Here is a 25,581-nt window from a genome sequence, read left to right on the forward strand (position 1 = left end):
TGAATATTCTTTGAAAGGGCAGCAGCCCCATGAAGTATGCATTCATTGGCAAAAAAAACACTGCTCAAAGCAATGCTAATCATCTTAACAGTAAGGAAGGGGGCAAGCATTATGGGAAGGATCAGCAATGTAATGTTCAGAGCTGTGCTTTAGCTCATAGAGCCCTGAGTATATCAAAATTCAAATAAATCCCTCTCCTTTGTTTTACACTGCACTTAAGATCTTTCAAATGTCTACTTTTGCATAGTAAAATTGTTTCATATGCAATAACAATAAATCCCGTTTCCTGATTGGATTAAGATAATGGATTTCTTGATGTAGCACATCCTGTGGTACTGCTTTAATTTGATGATGAGTGAATTCTTTTTTATTCTTGTTTATCTCATAACTCCTTAAGTAAGTTGTTTTTTATTTTTTTGTGCATAGTAAGGTTTCTAGATTCCATGTGCTTTTGTGCATGTATTTAGATGTACAGTATACAGGGAAAAATACATCTTAATTGTGTCTTTTTTTTAGCAGTTTATTACTGTCTTCACTGCAAAATGTGTTATTTTTGTCTGTCCATTGTTCTGTGCTGTTATTGTGAATCCAGCTGGTTGATCTCACACTCATGAAAACAACTAAGGCTCCAAATCTGTTTACCAAAGATTTAAATGTAGCAACTACAGTATCTTTCCACCAACAGCCAAGACAACTTGAATGTAAAAACAGAGGAGCTGAGTCCCAATTCGTTACATTAAAAGTAAGAACACTAACTCAAAATTAATTATCTTGTTTTGTATTTGTTTTCTACTGAGTAAAATTAATATTTAAAGAATTTATTTTTAACTAATCTGTAGACCCAACTTTAAAAATGTTTGTAAATTATTGATTTTGAGTGTGCTTCTTACTTTTGATTAAACTTCTGTAAGAAATTATTCATAACTATATTTCCATGCCAAATTGTAGATACCATGTCTTAGATTTGACATTAAATTAGCAAATGTTTTATAACTGTTAATTGTTGCTGTTTTTCTCTGGGCACCAATCAATGTTTTTATGTCTGAATGATATATATCACAGAAAGAATCTTGTTTTAGAGATGGAAGTAATGAAGAACCTAGTAATTCATTCATACTGTATACTATGTTTCAGTGCCACATTTCTCAGTATTAGATACAGAAAATAAGTCTTTTTTTCAGTTTTTCTATTTATCTTTGGAAGGTAGTATTTGTCTTTAATTAGTCTTATGGGTGTCCATCGACACAGGGTTTAAGTGTAATGTTGTTACTTCATTAAGAAGAGGACATACAGTACAAGCTAACCTCCATAACATAATACACAGCCACAGTGAACCACTGGGTATTTAAAAAATGTTCAGGCTACACTTTCTCTATGATTACTACCAAAAGGTTAAGAGCACACAAAAAGTTGTATTCTTGATTAAACATTACAGTTTCTGGTAAAGCATTTATGGTATTATTGCATATTTTGAAGAAGATCTCAAGTGTAGGTTGTGAAACCTTGAAAAGCTAGAGAGGTTCTGTGTGGAGGAGTTGTCAAATCTCATGAATAGTTTAAGAATCTTTTAAATGACTACAGGAGGTGCATCTTTAAGTTCATCAAAGCAAATTGAGGGTTTACACAATGCTGGTTGCCAGGGTAAAAATAAATGAGAATTTTATGTATTTTAAAAATGTGAAACATCTTTGGCATATGTTCTATTTATACTGTATAAGCAATATCAAAAGTAATAAACATCTATAACCTTTAACTCTACTTCTGCATGTATGATTTCAGAAAAATAAACTGTATAGATTTTGAAAATTGATTAAATTGTTTGGCATCATTTTGAATAATCATTAATGACTGAACGTGATATACCTGAGTGAATTGTATTAGGCACATTTTATGTTATATGAAAATTAAGAAAAAAAATTCAGAGGACGTGCCTTACCCCACTTATTAGGAGAACAATGTCTTTTTGCCATGGGCGCATAGGAGCAACACCTCATGTGGACTCACCAGAAGTAGATCCAAATTTAATGAAGAATCAAGGTTTTGTCCACCCTGATGGATGTCTGTGAGAGTGGCACAGATGTGCAGAATGGCACCCTAATTGTTATGTACAACAGACCAGTCAATGTTGTGGTCCAAGAGTGTCTAATTGCTACAGAGTTCCACTTAATTGATAGTGGCTTGACAGCACACACTTCTAGCCTGTGATTCTCACAATAGACCCCTGTTGATCAACTCTGATGATGACACATTTTAACCAGCCTAATACATTTTCTTATATACAAATAATTTATTTCACAATACACCTCTTAAAGAAAACTTTTTTTTTTCATTTTAATGATACTAATGTGAATTTGTTGCAGGGGTTAGTGGATAGATAATGTTTCTCTGAATGACAATATATAATGAACTATTAATTAAATATCAACTAATATTTAATTGTTGGTATTTCACAACACTTAACTCTTCCTTTTGACGTGGCTAACCTTGGACAATTGACTTTATATACTGTATATTTATTTTTTTGTCATCACGCATGTTAGTCTCTTATTTGTTAATGGGTACATGTTGTGTTAAATGTATTGTGTATTGTGTTACGTATTTTAACTGCCTGCTAAGCAAATTTCCTGCCTGGGACAATAAAATAAGTAAGCATAGCTGTGACTCTGCTGAAGTCTAATAAGGATAAAACAGCTGTCCACGGGAGCAAACTTTGACTAAATAGGCAAAAAACAGAAACTGTGAAATGGTTTGCTTTATTTTACTACTGTAAACTGACCCTTTTCGGGGGAGATTTTGAGGCTATTTCAAACCTATATATGAGCATATTGGGCTGAATGGTCTTCTCTTATCTGTCACCTTTCTGATGAATCTTCGCCATTTTAAGATTTTACACAACCTACTAGATAGAGACGTCCCAAGGTTTACTTTACAAACGTCTTCTTGTTTTGTAAGTTGTCACCGTGGTTGATTTTCTTGTCTATTGTAGCCTTATCATTTCTTAGGTTCAGTACTGAACTATTTTTATCCTTGTGACCCACTGGTGCTTAAGTCTTCTCAATCTTCAAATGAAGTCATAGTCTGATGCAAAATAAATCATTGTTTTGTGTTTGTTTATTCCATGTGTTTGATCATTTTTGTGTTTTGCTGCAAACAATGCAAATTGTAAGCAAAAATGTACCACATGATTTTTTTTTTTCATTTGACTGTTGTGAGTTTTTAAAACTTTTTTAAGTTTGAAGTTAGGAGTGTACATTTTTTTAATGAATCTAAAGAAGGAGTGTGATGTTATATTGAGTGTTGCAGAAAGTTACTTTTAAACCATAATCTTTTATTACAAATCACTTTTGCAAGGGAATACCTTTTAAAGTTAGCTGTTTAGTAGCTTAGACTGCGCCCTGCTTTTCTCCCGTCTCCCAAAGACACACACATTAGGTTTGACTACACTAAATTGCCCCCTTGAAGTCTATCCCCATGGCCAGATGGCTGTGCTTCCCACCTCATTACTTGCCGATGAGTACTGTAGCTTGGCTTTAGTGCCTGTCTTCTCTGCAAACAGCTCTAGTTATGTGACTGTGCAGAGAGATGAATGTGTAACAAACTGTCTGTTTCAAATAGCAAATGGTTAATATTGAATTGTTATTTTGTATTTCTGGAGCTTATAGCTTCATTGCTGCAGTGTCAGAAGAGTCATTGGATGACTCATCAGCCAATCATAACTGTGAGGGTGCAAACAATGTTCCCAAACTAAACCTTACAGTATATCTATGAATAGAGTTGCTATCCTTTTGCAATTCAGCTTCACAATTGAATATAATAGCAGAAGGAGCACTGAAAAAGCAATCTGAGGAAATGTTTAATAATTATTATTTTTGGCTTATTGAAAATAACAGTCCTGTCTAGACTCTCAAAGTATGAGCTGTCATGTAGAACACGCAGAAAATGAACTAGGTGCAAGTAGTGTTCCCTCAGTTCTGTGGGTTAGGAATATTTGATTATTTCTGTTTAAAAAATAGATTAAAACAAGGACAAAAAATAATGAAATTTAAGCAGCTGAATTTAGATTTTTTGTGTTGCTTCTGTTTCTTTGAGCAGTAGCTGCCGGGTCAAAATTGACTTTACAGTAACTGACAACTGCTGAAAAGGTGTTTGACAGAGTCAGTCTGTTTGCATTTGGGATAGATGAGTAATGTGGGTTTCTTGATCCTTTAAAACCTGAATTCTGATGTAATTCTACTCATGTCTCATTAGAGATGGGTTTAAGACTTAGGTCTTTCACTCTCCCTTACGATGCAATTGATTATTTCTGAGAGGATCGATGTTAATTAAAATGTAAAGGAACCTGTTAATTGTACAATATGAATCACTGTGTCAATTTCCAATGAGCTCATTTGTTTTTTATTGTGAAGAACAGTAAAGAAGTATAAAATAGACAAGAAATAAAACTGTAGTCTCAAGTATTTGGGAACAATGTACTATAATTGCATCCTTAAGCTACAGTATGTTCAAAACAATTCACCACATTGAAAAAATCTCTAAACATTTAGTCATATTATTTTGTAAGTAATTTGCTGATTCTATGCTTAGCTTAAACTTGAGAAGTTTTTGTTTATCATATACAGTATTTGCTGTTCCATAATTTTCTTTCTGTTGTGATCTCTTTTTTTATCACATGTGAACTGGAATGTTTTCTTACTGGAAAATTGGCAATTCTCTTACTTTACTTTTTATCAGAGCTGGCTACTGATCTCCTCATTAATAGCAAAGGTTAAAAGTCATTGTAGTAAGATTAGAGCAGTTTTCTTTTCTAAAAAATGCTGCCACAGAAGTCATTTTTTGTAGTGAATTGTAAAAAAATCTATTACTGATTTACTTATACCAAATGAGTTTTTATACACGTTAGTGTTGTAATAAATTCATATTTAATCAAATGTAAATGTGGATTTGCTGTACTTTAATATAAATAGATGTTAACAGTATGATACCTACAGTATATCTTTTCAGCAAGAAGCTCGCTTACTTCAACAAGTAAGGATAGCTTACTGTGTCTTCCTACAGCACTCGTCTTAAGTCCGTTACAAAAACAGATAAATTGAATAAAAGAAAAAAAAGAAAAAAAACAATCAGTACTGTACACCAAATCCTACCTTCAGGAATCCACACCACTGTAACAGATAACAAATAAAATAAATGTTAGTTTGTTAGTTTAAATTAAAGCACAAACATTAGACTACATTATTTTCTGAAATAAATAGATAAATCGTAGTAGTTCCAATTCAAATAATACAATAATATAGCAAAGCTATATTGTTTTACCATATAAAATATTGCAGCTACTTACAGTCTATGTAGAAAATTCTTAGTCAGTTGTCAATATTCAGGATTGTTCGTTTAATAATTTTTGCTTTGTGTTTTTCATTTGGACCATAATGACTGCTGAAAATCAAGTCATTTTTCATTGATCAGTAATTAATCATCAAAATATTGATACTATAGAGCTTTGAACCAAAACAAAAGTGTTCTATGGTGTCAGAATTGATTTTTTTCTGTATCCATTGTGGTCTGCCAGCAAAAGACAAAGCACTTATAAGAAACAAAAAACATTTACTCTATTGTACCTGGGCTGTTTGAGTATATTTAAACTGCACAATATGTACTGTACCTGCAACACAAAGAGTACCTGACACTGCTTCCCTCAACATTAGTATAATATTTTGAACAGAAATACTGTTTGTGGCCCTGTATTGCATAAAGCAGTTAGAAAATGGACGGATTTGATGAGAAATCTTTTGATCTTTTAATATTTTCTAGGTTTTGTTAGAAATATCAGTACCCTAAATAATACAATTGCATGCGCAGTTGCTGATCAACATTATCATTTACTCCATAAGTGAATCTGAGGTGGACTCTTTTATAGTTAGGTTGATTTTTCACATCACTGACTGTGTCCTCATCAAATCAGTCATGGCTGCAACACGTTTAACCCATTTCTTAAATAAGTTATTTTTTATTCCTTATCCTCCTCCTCTTGTCAAATTGATGATTGAACTGCTAAAGCATAGCCACCAGTGCCTACTGAACCTATGCATATATGAATTATCTCATTTGAGCAATAAATTATAGATAATTGCAGGCCATTATTATTCTGTTGATGGAACAAATTGTTTTGTATGGTTTATACTGGTATAAACCCAGTGTGTGTGGGTATGTATTATTGTTAAGCACTGCATGGTAAGTTCGATTTGAAGAGCTTTTTGCCATCAGAGATGTTGCCCAGGTGTCACTATGAGGAAGTAGCTCTTCTTGACCCTGTTTCCGGGCCACCCTACACAAGTGGGGTCTCACCAATGACCCAATTTGCGAATGCAGCGATGGCAAGGAGCAGACTGGCGACCACATTCTATACTCCTGCCCTCGCTTCAGGTGCCCCGGCAACTTCACCGATTTGGATGATGCCAGCCGCGACTGGCTGAGGCACCTGACTGTGACAATATAACTATGTAACTTCTGCATGTTAAGCTCATACGAATAATAATAATCATATTATTGTTAACATGGGGGTAGGATTTAAGTAGAAGTCCACAGAAAAATAGTAACTCCTGATAAACAGAGCATGTGCAGATTTAAGTATAATGTGATTTTTTTTAAATAAATGAAATGGGATTTTTTTAATCTATTATGATAAATAAGCCAATAAATAAGCCAAAACTATTGAATTTGAGGCTCCATTCACTAAATCCACCAAAACATTTTCTAACCACTTCTTCCAATTCAGGATTGCGGGGGAGCCAGGGTTGTATCCGGCAAGCAATGGGCACAAGGCAGGGTAGACCCTGGATAGGATACCAGTCCATTACAGGGCACACAAAAACACAAACGCTCTCATCAGGGCCAATTTTCCCACCAGCCAATTAACCAATCAGTAGGTTAGGAAACCAGTGGAAGGAAAACGGAACACCCAGAGGATACTTATGTGAACACAGGGAGAACAGACAAACTCAATGCAGATAGCACCCCAGTTCCAGAATTGAACCCAGGGCCCCAGCTCTGTGAGGCAGCCCCCATCCACAACATGTCAAATTGAATTTTGGAGGAGTAGAGTACAGCAGATAAAACAAGGAGAGTCAGTGCAAAGTCCTTACAAATACAGGAATGATAATAATAAAAAAACATTTGTATGTATGAAGGAGAGTTTTTGATGCAGTACTACACTTTATGTTTCTTGTAATGGCACAGTAACATTGGATTGGATACCAACTAAGGATTCATGTATATGAAGAAAGTAATTTTTCTGTTTTTAAATTTCAGATGCAATAATCGGACCCAGTGTGCAGTTGTTGCTGGACCAGACGTCTTTCCAGATCCTTGTCCAGGGACCTACAAGTACCTTGAAGTTCAATATGAGTGTGTTCCTTACAGTATGTATAATTCCTTTTTTAATAGATAAATCAAATATAAAATGTGTGTTAGTCATATGTTTTTATAGTACCATTCTCATAAAAGTAAAATACAACATTCTTGTTTTCATTCTTTAAAAATACTCAATTACATGAAAAACATTTAACAGTGCTCAGTTTTTTAACATGATTTTTTTGGCTAAAGTGTGAAACAGTGTCTGGCATGAGCCCATTTTACGAACAGTGCTTGTGAATCACATTCACTTTTTATTAACTGATGTACTCAGATTTTCTCAGAATTAAACTCAGAACAAAACAAACTGAACTTTTGGTCATAAAGCCCTGTTCATGATGTGATGGATTTTACTCCATTAGTACACCTTTGTTTTTGTGTGCATAAATTCAAGCAAGCCCATTTGGTGTGAGTGTCTGTTGGATGTGTAAAACCTTTGCACAATGGGTTTATTGTTTCTTTGATCCATCACTGTTACAGTGAAGACTATTGATGTAAATGGTTTATAATGTATAGGATATGTGTCAGTGAATATGTTTGTATTGTTGTGGATTGCTGGAATTGTTTATGCTGATTAAATTTTATTTCTGTAGTGCAAATTAGAATTAGAAATTGTAAGTAACAGTTTGTGGAAGAAATGTTTTTATTAATTCAGTAAGTGATGGGAATTGATAGAACTTCAAATACCTGTAGACTCCAGTAACTTATCAAGATATTGACATACAGTATTTCATGTCTCTTTTTGAGATGCTTTGAATACATAAAGCCTCCAATTAAATGTGGGAAACTGACAACAATTTTCCTATAACCAATAACTGATAATTACAGCATAATGTCAGAAATCTAAAAAAACCCAGATTATTGGATATCTAAAAAAACAGAAAACGCAACCTCTATAAAATGCTTAAACACTGAAGCATTTTTTGCTTGGTTTGGAAACCAGTTATTAACTTAATAAATACAGTACTATTGTAATGTATGTTTTGTGCGCTTATACACTTTAAAATACTGAAAATCCTACAACAATGAAATTCCATTTCTTACATCAAATACAGAGATAATAATAGTTATTTTTTAAACATTGAGATTTAAATGGTTGATAAATTAATATTGCATTCTGGCGTTTTACAAGAAAGAAATTGACAACATGCTGTGAACAAATTTAAATCTGAATCATAATATAGCAAATATTATGCAGAATAGTATTAGTATGGAGGTTTTTTTAAAGTATTAGAAGCACTAAAGAAGAGTCATCTCTAGGTGTTCTTCCATGTTTACTTAGGGGAACAGTGTCATATTTAACACTGTTAACAAAAGTCTTCATATAGTCAGTTGCTCAAGAAAGGTAATATTCATGGATTAGAAAAGTGATAATTTAGTGCCAGTCTAAAAGGAAACAAAAACAAACCAAGCAGTTGTAGTATATCTTATCTCATACACTGTATTGAAACTACAAGAACATCTGCACAGTAAAAGGGTTTGTTAGGGATAGACTGTCTCCCACAAACTAGTTAAGAAATCCACGCTTTGATTGACCTCCTCTCATGTTCACCTTTTCTTACATTTTTAATGCTTAAACAGAAAGGTCCAAACTGCCAATATTGGAAGTAGAAAGATCTCACTATGTTATCATGTCTGGTTGCCTCAAAACGTCTTTAGTTTCTAGCCTCTTGTCAGGAATATTGACAGGTTGTGATGTCTAGTTTCATGATTCAATTTGCAGACATGTTTTCTGTTTTTAAAACCTAAATCTAATTTTCTCTGTCTGCCTTTTGATTGACTTTCACATAGGCTTGGTGATTGCTGCTCAACTAAAGTCCACCCCTATGCATTATAATTTGTTCAAGCCAATTACACAGCTCAGCTGGTTTTGGACTTTTAAAATTAACTAAACAGTGATTTTCTGTTTTATTTTCAGATAAACTGTGTTTCATTGTGTTTCCTAAAGTTGTGGACAAACTTATTGTCATGACTTACTACCTTCTCTTTTACTTTAATGATTTGAGAACATATAACGTATGGGAGCTCACATACTGAAGAGGGAAATAGGGGTAGGTAAATAAGATAAGAAAAGGCATCTGATTGGCTGTCACAGTTTTTGCAATAGCAGATCTTTAACTTTGCTGTAATTCTTAACATAAGAACATTTGCAAATTAACCAACGAAATGTCATCTAATTTTCTATGAGCCTTTACTGAGCCTATCTTGACTCCCATATTGAAGGGAAGCCATCTTCGTTAATGATAAAGTATCTAATACTTCCTTCCATGGTACATGAATGTCAAATGAGCCATCAGTCAAATATTCAGCAGTAAGCACATGTGCAACCTGCACACAAATCCTTGAGGTTTGTTTCTTTGTCCAAGATGTTTTGTACAGTGGGATTATAATTTGCAGATTTACATTCTCTTTCTGTTCACAATTTGTGTATCCAGTTAGTCGAAAGAGGCATTCTCACAAAGATTGTTCACAATCATATTATCTTCAGTAAGGTGAATTGTACTTTATAACAATACACAAGTTGAAGCCAGATCGATAGAAATACACGAGTCTTTAGTAAACTGACAAAAACTATTTGCTGAACGTTTTATTCCTTTATTTTCAATGTTTGCTTTTTAAACTTTCCTCAGATGTATTTGTATTTTATAAAATATTATTGAACTTACAATAATATTGAAGTTATGTTAGGGTGAGTCAGACTGTCAGAGAGAGAATTAAAGCATTAGAATAACAGGTCAGGATCTACAGTATATAACTCTATGTTGGATCCCTACAGTTGTGATTTACAACTAAAGATAATGAGACATACAGTAAGTAATTTCTGATTTTCTGTACAGTGGTTTTTATGACTGGCCAGAAACCAACAGGGCTTTCATTTATCAAGTCAAACAGTAAGATATGTTAGTCGTACCTGTGATTTAAGTTTTTATTGAAAAGCTTACATACTGCTTTAGGATAATGTGTGCATATGGTCAACACAGTAACGTTTGTTAGCTCTGTTGCCTCAGACTAGGGTATGTTATGTGTGGAGTTTACATGGTCTCCCCATGTTTGTGTGATTTTCCCTCTGGGTTTCCTCCTGCCATTCACAGATATGTTGGTGAGAATTTTTGGGCTGATCTAAATTGTCTGTTCTGGCTTAGTCTTGCAAAAGATCCAGGGTGAAAACAATCGTGTGCTCTCAGACCCACCTTGTGTGCTTTGCTTTGCTTCCAGTAGTCTCTGAACTACACAGCCTGCATGTGAATAGTGGCTTTCTGATAATGAATGGATAGACATAAATTATACTGCTGGACATAGCTAAATGAATGAGTGTAAATTATTTTACCATGGAATTCCAAAGGCTTTACTAAAAAGCTTTACTAAATAAACAATAGAGTATAGGTACCTGATTAATGATGACTGATTCTTCATAAAAAGTAAAAATGGTTGAATAAAAACAAAGTGTTTATTATTTATTTCCCTATGCCTATATGGTCATGTTTATGCATAAAATGTACTGTCACCTTTATCTTGTTGGTAATGGTGTTTACCACAACTGTATTTCATTAGATAATTTATAAAAGTCACTTACCTTGACAGAAAATTGTAACATTACGATAAAGTGCCATTGGAGATGTATTTTCTCACTTACATATTTTTCATATGTTTGTCAGAGCAGCAGAATGGCTCCCATTAATATTTTGTTGTATTATAATAAGGCTTACTAAGTTTGTTTTTTTTTTCACTCTCGGCAGAACATAAGATGTGTTTTATGAGTCAGTTTTTCTCAGGTTACGTTTTCTATTAACAAGTAATTAGGAAAACAAAAAACATACTTAGCACCATTATTGTTGTTATTAAATAATAATAATACTAGTCTGGTATGACTGTATTTTTTCAGCAAGTGTGCTTGTGAATATGAAAGGCAGTTTCCAGTTACGTTTAGGCTTTGCAGGTGTGGTGTACTGTATGTCCTTTCCACTCACAGCTCAAACCTCTTGAGGCTTTCTTCTTCCCTATGTGAGGATCACCTTTCAACATATCTCGTTTGCCCTATCTTTAAGTATTATTATTCTTTTCCTTCTTATTATTGGCAAAGTGACAGTGCTTATTGCTGCTTCACTGATGGAATGTTAGAGGAAACGCGTACACAGTGTTCCCACTTGTGTGGTGGACAAGGAATTGAAAGGAGGAAACAAGAAAGGAAGCAGATATCTGTATATCCCAGTAGTGCATGGACCTACTACTGATGTTGCTTTATTAATGGAAATAACAAAACAAAAACAGTTCATTAAATTTCACTGGGGGAAAAATCGGATGGGTGTCATGGTGGTGCAGTGTTTAGCATTGCAGCTTCCCAGCACAAAGCTTGTGTGGGTTTCCACACTGAGTTTTCCGGTTTCCTCCCACAGTCCACAGACATACTGGTATATTAATTGACTTTTGTGGACACTGGCCCTGGTATGAGAGTGTCTGTGAGCTCGGTGATGAAATGGAATCCCATCTAGGGAGTATCCTGCCTTGTGTTTGTTGCTTTCTGGGATAGGCCTCGGATTCCCTGTACTGGATAAAGTGGTTAGAAAATGGATGGATGGATGGGAAAGCCATACTAGCATGTTTAAAACACTGTACGTCTTTGTTCCTCTTTCCTGTCAACTCAGCTTCATCTTCTTCACTGGTTTCTCATTCTTGCATTCCCTTAAAATGTGCTTGTCCTGGCTTAATGCTCTGTTTCCACCCATCTGCAGACCATTGTCTTTCATGGTTTGAGCTCTCCTCCCACACCCCTTTCCTCACAACATCTTCAGCTCTGCATCTAGTCCAGGCTCTAGTTCTGATGCAGTAGCCATAGTTCTTTCCTTCTAGGCCTAAATATAAAGACATACTGTATGCTGATTGTAATACCATGTATGAAGAAAGACCTCTTCAGACTAGAAAATATTTAACTGGATGTGCCACTAATGAAAGGTCATATCAAATCTCTCAGTACAATCCTGTGACAGTAGAATATGTCTAAAATCATTACTAGGAGGTAATTCTGTGAATCATGTTAAATGCTGTATTTTTTTATTTCCACTGGATTGAAATTACAGGCCTTTTTATGAATATGGGTCAGGTCATCTACAATTCATTACCTCTTTTGGTAGCATTTCTGATGCAGCATTTACTTCTCTAGGGTCATGCCCTTTGTCTGTGAAGCCCATATTGCAGAAATACATTTATTGAGATAAAATGAATAATAAATGCTCCATCAGTCATCATGTAAGGCAATGAATGAATAAATTACATTTAGAGATACCACTCTAGATTTTATAAGATTGTCCTCAATGCAATGTTGTGTCAAGGTTTGTGAAGAGATGCTGACATATTAATTAAAACAATGGATTGTATGAGTAAAATGAATAACAAATTTTTTACTTTCTGTCACTGTGCATTAATAAAAACCAGAGCCAAAATAATTATAGGTTGTCTAATCTATCTGCTGTAGTTCAGTGCCCTACAACTCTTTCTAGTGTGTAGATCTGAAAAATACAGCCCAATTGAATGCTTTACTAATGGTTTAACAAAATAAACTTGATGACCCCTGTAGCGGCGAGGCTTAATAATAAGGCAGAATTAAGTGTTTCTGAGCTTCCCAAATGAGGCCCCATTTCTCTGTTCATCTCTGTGGTGCAGCCACAGAGAGACCATTAGGGTGATTTAAGGTTTCCTAGGACAGCTCCCAAAGGGGGGTGCACTTAGCTAAGCCTGGCTATCATGATCAATGGTCATCCACTGGCGCCTATCAGTCTAGGGAGTGCCGGATGGACATCTGGACTGCATTACTAAGTGTCAGGACTAAGTGACTCATATCTCACCTTGATCAACCAATCAGGGACTGGTAGGGCTGAGTAACCCACGTGGGACTCTGATGCCCATGGAACTTTCAGCCAATCAACAAGCTGAAGTTCCTCCAGGTAAAAACAGGCAACACAGGCCTGGAGATTCAGATTCAACAAGATTCAGATTCAACAAGATTCAGATTCGGGAGATTCAGTAAGATTCTGGAGAGGATTCTGTGGACTGTTCTAAAGGGAATTCAAAGGAGAATTCCAGGGCAGGACGGCCCAGGAGCAGAAGGCTCCCAAGGGCAGGACATTCTCGCAGCGCGCCTCCTGACCATCCCGAGACTCAGCCCGGACAACCACGGAACGGCCAGTGTGTCCGAGTGCCAGAACTTTCCTTTGTTCTAAGAGTCTAGAGTGGAGGTTGCCAGAGAGTAACCAGCAGCAGGCCTCGTGGACAGGTCAGAACTGTGGACAGCTGAATCACTATTCAGAACTAGCTCTTCATCAGGAACGAACCGGTCCTCTTCCTGACTTGCTGGGATCCACAGTCATCTTTTCTCCTGTGCACAAACTTTGCTAGTTAAAGCCAACACTAACTAGCCGGTCAGTGAGCATCAGCAGCGCACCGTCGCAAGCCGCACAGCACAGCCTGGCACCGAGCCAGAGAGCGCGGATTGGACAGCAACAAGCCTGCAGCTGATTGTTTGTGCCTGCAGGAGATCTGAATCCCCAGAAATTGGATGAGTATTCAACTTCAATGCATTACAGCTCGAGAATTCAATTGTTATCCCAACCAGTTGATATCAATTTAATTCCTAAGAGTTATGTACTTGTTTTGAGTATCTAATGTAGAAGTTATAACCAAGTTCATTTACGAAACGGTCTTAATGAATGATATACTGAACGTATGTCCTCTTGATGTGTAACACTTCGTAACTGATTGAATATATACCTTTTGTATTCTGATAACCCTCTCGATAAGATCTGTTAGGTTTACATGCATATTCTATGTATTAATAAATGTATCCTCGTGTATTAGTACCTGTGTGTGTGCGTTGTTTGAGTTATGTCGCATGGTTGGATTCTAAAGCCATCAAAAGAATCAATTTTGTGATTTACTGCTACAATTAATAATTGTCTCAGTAAATGCCCAAACCCTACAGAACTGGTGCCTTCAGAGAGCCACTATGATTACATATTTGGCGTCCCTGAACGGCTATGAAACACTACACCCCAAAATATCTAGGTTTATTTTGGTACGTTTGGAAACATATATATTTCCAATTTTAATTTTAAGATTCCAATTTTAATAGTACTGGAAGTTAAAAGAATGCTTCTTACATGAGTGTGCTATGTGAGGTTTTGCTGGGAAATAACCCTTCAGTAATTGTCCACACAAATTTTACTGTATGAATGGAAAGGTTTAAATATAAATGGAATTTCTAACATAATCCAAAGACTAACAAAGGAACAGGAAAGCAGAAATCAGTCACAGGATGCACAGTAAAGCATTTGACCCTGGTACAATGTTTTTAGTGAACTTGACAAAATGGGTTACATTGATAGGGCAGAAATCCAAAAGTGTTTCATTTAACCTGAGAGGTAGACTAACTGCTGTGCATTTTGTGGTATTGACTGCCCCCTACTCTGAAACCTGATCATTCAGAGCACAGCTACCACTTATATTGAGTCTGTAGAACAAGATTGCATGACTGGACTATTTCAACATGTGTCTTGAAATGAGCAGATGCTTTACTTTAATTAGAAAGCTACTAAAAGTAAACAAATATTTCTTATCATTACAAATCAGTGCTTTGCTTTACTTATTACATGGAGTTTACACTGCACGTGTACACTTCTGTGTTTCATTCATGGCTCTTAAAATGTTTGATCATCTTTTACATTGTTGCCTACTTTGGCATTCACTGTAGATGTGTTGGATTTGTTTTTTATCCTACATTCAAAATAAAAAAGACAAGGTGCAAAGGACTGATTTAGTACAGTAAAGAGTATTTTTTTTCTATTTCCTGAATGAATAGAAACAAAAGTATGTCTTTTATACATGCCCTTTGTAATAGAGTTGAAGGGATTGTCTTTCATTCGAATCAAAGAGACATTAAGTGCACAGTGAGATAGGATTGCAATGATATTTTATCATATAAGAAGCAACAAGATTGCTTTAGAAACATTCAATTATAATATAACATATCTACCTGATAGGAGGCAAGACTACTGTATAGACAGATAAATTAAATAATGTAACTTTTAAACCTTCCTGAAGCCACAAGGAAAAAAGAATATGATATCTTTATAGTGTTTTATTGCTATTGGATTGCTTTAGAATTACCAGTAAAAGGAAAGGGCAGAAATCAGATGAAATGCAGGCTTATTTCATTTTTATAAGGTTGATTTTTTTCAATATCCAGTTGTCTTCATAGTAATGGACACATATTGCAAGAATGTCTTTATTTTTACATTTTGTATTTTGACTTTTAAAGATTTTGTCCTTTAATAGCTAATTTCATAGATAATAGTTGTGACTTTCAATTAAATGCTACCAATGAAGTTTTGTTTATAGAAACAAAAAGCCTGTAAAAGATGTGGGTATTTAAAAAAAACATTCAAATATATTTTTTAGATAATCATATATTATTTAATAATAGTGTAGGTATTGATTGTGCCAGTCTATTTTCTTATCTAAAAACTTAATTAGCCTGGATAATATTTTTTTTTATCTAGCTACATATATGATACAAATAAAAAAATAAGACTTTACTATTACAGAAATGTGTTTCTCTTAAAATTTGCCTATGGTTTCGTATAGTTATTGTATCCAGAGATAAACTAGATCGGGTGTTCTTGACTATTTTAACTGTTTGTGAAGGAAGCAAACTTTGGCTATTTGTAATGGCATATGGATCCTTTTCCATTTTATGTCAGGAATCTAATGACCAAACAGTGTTTCTGTGTGTCATATTCACCTGATTAAATCTAACACAGGAAGTTGCTTCTGAGACACTTTAGATGATTCAGCTAGAACTGTGTGCTAGAAGACCTTTTGATGTATTTGCAATATAATGTGAAATAAAATCAATGACTGTTTAGTTTTTAAGACAGGTTATTTAATACATATATGCAGTTATACTGACATTGAGCTTTAATGGGAATGGTGTTTTGAGCTGATATTTTCTTACCACTTCTTCCAATTCACAGTCTCAGGGAAACTGAAGCCTATTCCAGAAAGCAACTGGTGAGAGGCAGGGAATACCCTGCCATCCATCACATGGCAGACAGTCATGTCACACACACATGCATTCATATCATGGCCCAGGGCCAATCTTCCTAGAAGCCAATTAAAATACCAGTATGTTTTTTTACTATAGGAGGAAACCCACCTTAACATGGGGAGAACATACAAACTCCATGCATGTAGCACCCCAGGTCCGGAATAATTGAACCCAGGATCCCAGTAGTGCTAACCACTACACCACTCTGCCACTGTGCTACCGTAATGTATCTTAATGTAACATAATGTATCTTATCTCATTTTTTTTAAGTAGGTTTGGGTGAATGGCTATAGTAGAGCATAACTTTAGTCTAAAGCTCTCTAACCTCTTCAGGTGGCTAGTATTTCTGCTAACAACTCCTTCATTCCTCAGTCTCCTTCAGTAGTGATGACATATAACATATATCAGTTGAAAAAGCAGATCCCACTGAAAACTTTTTGAAGCCTGTGCTTGAAACAAAATATTTATTTCTATTGGTTTATTATAAGGTTTCCAATTGCAGTTCTTTGAGTCCAGAGTGGCAGGTGTTGTAGGTATAGGTCTCCTTTGTTTCTGTGGGAAACAATATAAAAATGTGCACAGATTGAAGAATGTGCCAGAGTGAAACCTGATCCAGAGAGTGCACAAATTATAGATGGATGGGCATGATGAACCATGAAACAAACTATCATCTAGGAAATAAATGACATATGGGAGTGTCTCTAATTGTGTCCTCTGTGGAGATTTCCATTAATAAAGCAGAGTAGCCAACCACAAGCAAGCATAAACACATATTAATACACAAAGGTGGCTACACGATCCTCTGATCAATGATGATGGGTCGAGAAGTGTATTCTACAGCTTGATAAATACTAAAGACAGTGTTTATGTCCAATTGGGGATATGAGCTAGCTGATTTTCCTGACGACCACAATACCAATGTAACTGATCACTTACTATTTTTAATGAACATTTATCCCTACTGAAGATTAAAACTGGTACTGTGTTCCTAGACCTAGCTGCTTGATGAGACAAAGAGCATACTGGTCTTAGCATATTGGTCTGTTAAGACTACTTTGTGAAACACAATTAATGTAAACAGTCACCTCCCTGGATTGAAATTGAACTGCAGGACAAAATGTCTGCCACAGTAAAGTCTCAAATAAACTTGCTTAGCAAATGAGACAGCTCACTACAGCTCACAGTCAGAGTGGCCAATCAGGTAGTATGAAGTCAGGATAGGCAAGGAGAGGTGTGAAATGAAACCAACAGTGAATAGAGAGAATTCTATTCATACCTGATTGGCTACTCTGTCTGTCCCCTGCTCCCACCTCTAGCCCCTCCTCTCTCCCAGCTTTTGTTCTCCCGCTACATTACCTTTGCTTACTGCCCTGTCTTTCTCACACCTGAAGAAGGCTCCACGGCTGAAACATTGTGTTTTCTTTCTTCTCTTTTCAGCATTGAATAAATGTATTACTTGTTCCCACACAGTAAAATATTTTGCAATGTCCCGTACAGTATTTATACTTTTTTCAGCTTTTGGCTCTATTTCTCTAGCTTCTTTCTTTGTGATTGCAATACATTTCGGGAGAACTGTGAAAGAAAAGAAATAAAAAACATGGACAGGAAAATTTATAGGCTTAAGTAATCCCCTGTAAAATATTAACAAGTTGTCTACTCCCTTAGAAAGTGGCATTGTGATGGGGTAATTATAGGATGGTAAAAAAAAAGCTCCTTGTAAATGAGGACCCCTTCCAGACTCTGTCACAGACAGGCTGAATGATTTGAAAAACTAATAAGAAAACCAGCCACCCATTGAGAGCTTTTCTTCAGCAAAGAATCTTTACTTTGTATCCTGCTGACAACTCGGCTTTCTTCCGGGGCGTATGTTTCATCGGTATTCTGGCCAGAAATCTGTTTATCCAGGAAAAGTTACTGGTTTCCTTTTCAATATTCTTTCAACAGAATCCCAACAAGACAAAACTTCAATTACATTGCTCCCTCTTTGACAGCCAGACTGAATAAAAGCAGAAACAGTGGGAGGTCTGATCTGGATGCCTTTTGTCTTTTATATGTTCTTTATTACGATGAGGTTTTGTATTATCTCCATCAACAATGTAATTTATTAAGGCAAATGGTGACCCACAGCGACTAGGCTGCAAAATGTCTGAAAAGTACATATCAGAAAGACACAAGGAACTATGAAATAATACTAAATTAACAGCATATGTAGTTTTACATCATGTCTTCTTAAGATAGTGATCGTATCCTAATTATGTTTGTCCAACTGCCTGCTTCTATCAGTGCATCATAGATAAATATTCAATTGTTCTGTATATATTACTTTTTTATTAATATCCAAAGTATAAGAATTATAGGTGTTTAGACATCAGGGCTTATTTTGGTCTTTTCATTACTTTTTACACTTTACAATCCTAATGAAATATTTCATAAAGATTAGTATTTTGAATTCCCAATGACCTGGAACGTTCTGAGTTTCACAGATAAAAAAGGAGATCAATATGAGTCTGCTATTACCAGCAAAAACTGTTTTTTAAAGCCACCTGAGTTATTCTGTGTGGTCTTGAGTGACAATTCTGAAAGTTTTCATCAAGTCATATTTTTTCAGTTACTCCCAGTTGATTATAATGTTTTCTTTTACTAATTAAAAAGCAGATTATCATGCTGTATAGAAAATTGTATCACCTTCATCAAATAATGAATATATAATAATAATTTTTTTTAAGCTGATGTATTTCTAAATTAGTAGCTTTAATTAACTGATGGTTTTGCAGTATGAATTTGATATAATACTGTACATTCAGATGTGAAAATCATTTCTGTGAACAGTTAGGTGTATCAACTGCCACATGTACAACTCTTTTAAATCCAGGCCAATTCCCATGTACTGTGTTGAAGCCTAAGGCACAACGATAGTATAATATGATACTAGAAGGATATAAAATTGGGAAAGAATTTAGCCATATAATTCTAGATTTACTTCATTTAAAACTGTTCTTCCATATTTTGCTGTCTTCAATCCAAGATAGAGTCATATTCCACTTGGATTATGTTGATTTATTTTGTTACAGATTTGCTGCATAATGGTAGGTTACTGAACATTAGAAGTCAAACTAAAATAACCTGCCACACTAAATTACAATGTAAATAATTATACATAAACACTTAATTTAGATTAAATTTAAAGGTCTTATAACATTTTTATTTCTTCCAGTGCCCAGGTATATTTTTCTAATCCCATAAATATGGGTAGTTTTATTGATGTTTCATGTTCCCGATGGTTACCAAGTACAGTCTGAGAGAAATATAAATAATCAAAATGGTAGATGGGTTCCAAAATGTGTATGATATTTTTAAGCTTTAATGTTGCTGCATTCTCAGGTTCAAAACAATTCAAAATTCCAGTTGTGTAATGCCCTTTCCCTGCATTGGCAGACACCAGTTAAAACAAAGGTGGTTTAAAGCCTAAAATTCTAAAATATAAACCCTTAGAAACCTAAAATGAAAATGTCAGTCCCTAGAGAAGAGCTATTACCCACCACGTGCAAATCTAAATATAAAATATTATTGTGGTGCCCTTTATCTCTTCACTGTTAAAAACAAACAATCAAGATTTGTAAGTTGTGCCAGTAGAAGGAAATACCTTACATAGGTAAAGTGAATATGGAAGGTTTGTGAACAGCCTTCACTAAAAAAACTTCCTGGCAAAAGCAAAATAACTGCAAGTCCAGTGTGTTCCTCAGTGACACTAATGGAGCATGCAGGGTGAGATAGTGCTCACACTGAGGTGACATGGTCAGAGCTCTTCATTATTCACATATCCACACTTGTACTTCAGCATGTCCTCCAAGTATTGCTTGATAAAGCTCGATAAAGAAGCGGTGACTGTAACTGATCACAGTTTACAGGGGACTAGTATGAGGAATGAAAAAAAAAATCTTTTTTCTATTCTCTTGAGTAATTCTCTTCAGCAGGAAAAATGCATTAATTTTTATTATATCACCGTGAAAAAAAAACACACTTGGTAGAGTGAACCCAGGGAATATTGCTCTTAGAACAGTGTTTTTGGTATGGAGGATTGGGTTTTGTCTCCATGTACCTTTTTCAAACTTCTTCTACGCCCTGTAAGATTTCTTCTGTTTGTATACTATAGAAAGTGGCCCTTGTATCAAACCCCTTGTTCCAAGTTAGTAAGTCTTACAATGTTTTTGTGTCAAGGACTAATAATTCAGTAATGGTTGTCACTTTGTCAGATTGAAGCTGAACTCACCTACCGTGTATCCCAGCTGCATTGTCTGTGTAGCTCACATCCTGCTTTCTATGAGATTTAAACTTAGACCCATCCTGTGAATACTCTCCAAGATAGCATGAAGGTGACAAAGATGCAACTCCTAATTTTAATTAAAGATCACAGATAGGCAAATGTGTAATGTCCATGAGGTCACAGGAGCTTGGAAAGTAGTGGATGGTCAATGCAAACTGAATGGAAAGATGGTGTATTGATATAAGCCAATAGGGGTCACAAATTAAAAAAAACTGTAAACATTTTTCTTTGTACATTTTTTTAAATTTGTTTATTAAACCACCTGGGCCCTGCTTTCTAGTCTTTGATTTACCACGTGAATAATTTCATTCTTTGTCTGTGTCAAGAATGAACTTCTGTGTCAAGAATGAATCAACTGACACGTCTGTGTCAGTTGCTGAAATCTCTGATGTTTTTCCCCAATTCATGTGATGGAAATTAATATCTCCCATGCTTACCACTTCTTTAAGCAGTGTTGATCTTGATCTTAGATCTAAATCTGAGAAACTAAGAAGCTAAGCAAGGAAGGGCCTAGTCAGTATAATGTGTTGGAAAACCTCCAAGGAAAATTAAGATGCTGTGGCAACTGATGTTGGCAGACCGGAAGATGACACGCTTCACTCTTTATTCATCCTAGTATGATTACAGGGGACACTGTTCTGTAGGAGGTGTCATCCTTACTGTATGATTTTAAAATGCTTGTCAATCATGTGGATGTTGCATTTCATTGGTAGATGAAGTGAACCTTCTCTTAGGTGTAAAACACTTTGAGATCCTTTGGGATGAAAACAAATTAATTATTATTCAGTCTACCTATATGTAGCAGATCTCTCTTTTTTTCTTTCTTCACAGCTGCTCCATATTCTGTCCACTGTCTCATTCATCCTTATTTTGTTATCTTATTTATAGTGGTAGAGTTTCTACAGGGACTTACATCTTGTCTCCTTCTAATCTGTTGTGGTGACTTAGTGCAACTATAGCTTGCAGCTTGGCCTCTTTCCCTTCTACTTAGAGCTAGTGTACTAAAATTATTTATTAAGATAAAAGAAAACATAAGACAACACATAGTAAAGGGTTTTGTGTGTATTAAATAGTGAAGGTGTGACTTTTCTTTAATATCTTTACTAATTATGGAAAACAAAAAAACAAAAAAAAGTCCTAAAAAACAAAATCATGCTAATTAAATGCATTCCAGAGAAAGGAGTCCGTTACACCAACAGTACACCTTTGTGATGAAAAGTGCAATAGAAACACAAGGAATTACTAAGGATCAAGTAAAGGTTTATTCCATCCTGATAAGAGAAGTAAAGAAACACAACATTTTGGCTGTGGAGCCTTCTTCAGGTGTGTTCCTTTGCAGCCTATGCATGCTGACACAGCTACTTACTTGAACTTCTTCAAGGAATTATTATACTTCATAAATGAATAGCAAATATGTTCTAGAATGTCCTTAGTTATAAATTCTCCATCTAAAGAGAAACTGCACAGGACACTAATTGGCCCATCAAGAAGCATGTGTAGTTATTATGTATTAAGTGTCATATGTACAGTATATTTGAGTTTCACTGCAATAGCAGTCTAAGACTGTGTCCCAATATGCTCATTGCAGTTCTGTGTCCTTCGTATGTACAGTACGTTTTCGCAAGGTCTTAGGGTGTCCCATTTCTTAATCTGTGTTTCACAAGGGTGCTCACGAGCACCCGCAATGCGCCCTTAATGCACCCTTCTCTGAAGTCCATATCAGAGTGGACTTCTCTGAAGGGAATTACCCTCGATTCATGCTCTAACCTATCAAAGAGGAGAGAAGATGCCATGGACAATAAAATATTCAGGTGGTACTGGGACAGATGATATGATTTGCTTTTAGTAATACAAAGCTTTGAATAAACAGATCCTGGTATTGCCAGTTTTCCTTAATTTACTTCGCCCGTTTTGAGTAGAGCCTGCTCAACATGAATGAACACGAAATTAAATTCAGTTTCATCAAGCTGCAAGGAGAGAATGAAAAATTATTTTAAAAAATATCTGCCGACATGCACTTAACCACTGAAAAAGCAGCATCAAAAACAGAAAGCACGTTAACCGTGAGCCATGTAACCAGCAAGTGACGTCACGCGAGGGTGTCCTATTACACTTTTTATAACGATGCGCCCTTGAATACTCGTGCACTTGAAGTCTACAGTTGCGCAACATCACAGAAGTGCGGATTTGAAGGAAGGGCTTAGGGCGTAGTGTGACAGTTGGGATACAGCCTAAAACCCGGGTGTTCTAATGAGTCTGAACGTTTTTAGGAAAACGCTGAATTGGAACTGGTGTCTCTGAAAAGAACTAGTTTGCAATTAAAGATTTATGGAATTTTATAATAAAAGGAATACTAGTCTGGCACTAGCAGCAACAACTCAGGTGGAATGTCATCTAAAACAAGAGAATTCTGCAATATAGACTGAGCAGATGCTTTTAACTCCTACAAAAATCACAAGAGCATACAAAGTTCATCCTGTTCAGGAGTTAATAGTCATCTAAAGTGTCAGCTAAACCCTTAGCAATAAATACTGAATCTGGTAAAAAAGAAAAACTGAAAAGCTATTTTTTATATGATAAAAATTGACTTGCTGTTTTTTTGCAGTGCAAAGTGAGTTGAGGATGATTGAAGATACTAGTGATGGGATATGAAAGTATTTTTATTACTTTTTTCCTTTTGTTACAATGACTTATGTGTTCAGTTTTCATTTACATTTTTTCTCACACAGAATCACAGTGTTTCAATAAATATATGTGACAATTGAATTTATGGGGATCATTAGCTATATTAACAAAATATCCTTTTCTGCTGTTCTCTGTTTATATACGTATCTATATTATAAATGTTTAAATATAGCTTTTTACAATCACTTTTACAAGGTTATTTGTATTTTTTTATTCAGTTGCAGTGGTGTGTAAAAATGATATTTCTAAATTCATAGTATGCACTATATACTGTATATATGATTTTTTTGGAGTAGCTTTTTTTTCTAATTTAGAAATATGAAATTCAGAAAAGTCACAAACAGCTTTATTAAAAAGTCTTAATAATGTTTTCAGTCGATCATTTTTGTTCTTTTATGGTATTCATATGTATGTACACTAAAAGTCACACTGTCATATGGGGGTACAAATGGTAAATTTCATGGAAGTTGTCCTAGGCAAGTAGAAATGCATGCATGGAGGATTATATCATTGAAAACTGCTGTGAAATTTTCACTACTAGCAATGGAGGGTAAAATCAGTCAAAAGGCAGTGAACAGCCTCGAAAACTTCAGAGCTGAAGAGCACGATCCAGGTGAAAAATCTAAGACAAGGTGGCTGATTGGCTGACAACTTGTCAGAGGACAGAAAATGTTTGCTGTTCCAATGGCTCCAAAAAGTGGGATGTGATCAAACTTAGAGTAATAATTAAGATTCACAAAGAAAGGTATTTGGTTTAGATTAAACAAAGTTGATTTTTCTCATCTTGATAGTTCAGACCACAATCCACTAATACAGAAAAAAAGATTGTAGCTACTGTATATAAGCACATAATCAGAGGGCACAAAGAAAAAAAATGCAACTAAGAGAAAGCCATTCAGTCAATAGTGTTGATTTGCTTTCTAGCAGTAAGTTAATCCTAAAATCTCATCCCACCACTTGAGTGATCACAAAGTGTTAGCTTCAGTAACATGGCTTGACAGCACACCTGCTGTACATCTTTTTGTGTGAAAATGTGCTCCCTATTTAAGTTCTTAATATCTCCTTAGAACTTTCACCTCTGAGTTCTTGTATGAGTTTATACATTGACCCTGAAGTAGTGCCCTTTTCAGTCTATCAGTGCATTTGAGAAGATTTTGAGAACTCAAAACTCAACTAGACCAAAGAAAGAGAGTTCATTTAGCCTGTCTGTTTGCAATATTGAAATCAGGAATATTTGGTCTCTTCTTCATTGAACTGTTTCTTGCATTGCAATAATATGGTAAGCACAACCTACTAAATGGGGTCTTTGTATTGATCTGAATAGTTGTTACATAAGATTTAAAATTCCACATTTTTCTTTTAAGCTAAGAAAACAGCTAAGAGAAAACAGGTCGTTTGCTAAGTAGCACTAACTTACGTAAATACAATATGATTAATTCTATATATTCTGCTTCAAATATAATTATATTAAAATTACCATTGTGTAAATTAACATTGTGTACATATCTTGAAGAACCTGTCCATTATTTAGTGCTCATGTTTCATCCCTCAATACGTAAAATAAACACTTAAATGCAAATACAGCCCTCAATGCATAATTCATGTCACTGTTAAATAAAACTCAAAATGTTTATGCCATGTACATTTTTGGAAAACAGAAGCATGACATGACTTTAACAATTAATTAACCAAAAATTAATTTATAATGAACTGGAAAATCAAACTATGCATTTGTATTATGAGGTACAGTATCAGAATACATTTATCACCTGGTTTATTACAAAACAAGCAGGGTAGCCAGTAATTAAAGGACAAAACTGACATGTACTGCTTTTATCATTAAAGAATTTCACAGGACAAAGTGCTGAATAACAGGTTCTAATCCTCTAGTGCAGTAACCATTCTTATCAGAGGATATGATGTGTAACATTGCCTAAAACCTCATTTAGGATGCTTCACAGGGCAGCAAAAATCATTGGCAGCAAAAATGTTTTTATAGCACAGTGAATATGTAATTGCAAAGGAAGGGCATGATTACCAATGTTGTATAAATTATGATGTTCTAGGT

At 35.1% G+C, this 25,581-nt stretch overlaps 1 protein-coding gene across 1 annotated transcript in view; it reads left to right on the forward strand.

Moving 5' to 3' along the window:
- The window catches only part of adgrl3.1 (adhesion G protein-coupled receptor L3.1), a 264,360-nt gene that overhangs the window by 86,031 nt on the left and 152,748 nt on the right, over positions 1-25,581 (forward strand). The window contains exon 3 of the mRNA XM_088939011.1: positions 7,306-7,415. Within this exon, the coding sequence (XP_088795137.1) occupies positions 7,306-7,415 (110 nt within the window). The remainder of the gene's footprint in view (positions 1-7,305; positions 7,416-25,581) is intronic.

This window comes from Atractosteus spatula, chromosome 1 (assembly GCF_055471065.1).
Source record: "Atractosteus spatula isolate fAtrSpa1 chromosome 1, fAtrSpa1.hap1, whole genome shotgun sequence".
Taxonomy (NCBI): domain Eukaryota; kingdom Metazoa; phylum Chordata; class Actinopteri; order Semionotiformes; family Lepisosteidae; genus Atractosteus; species Atractosteus spatula.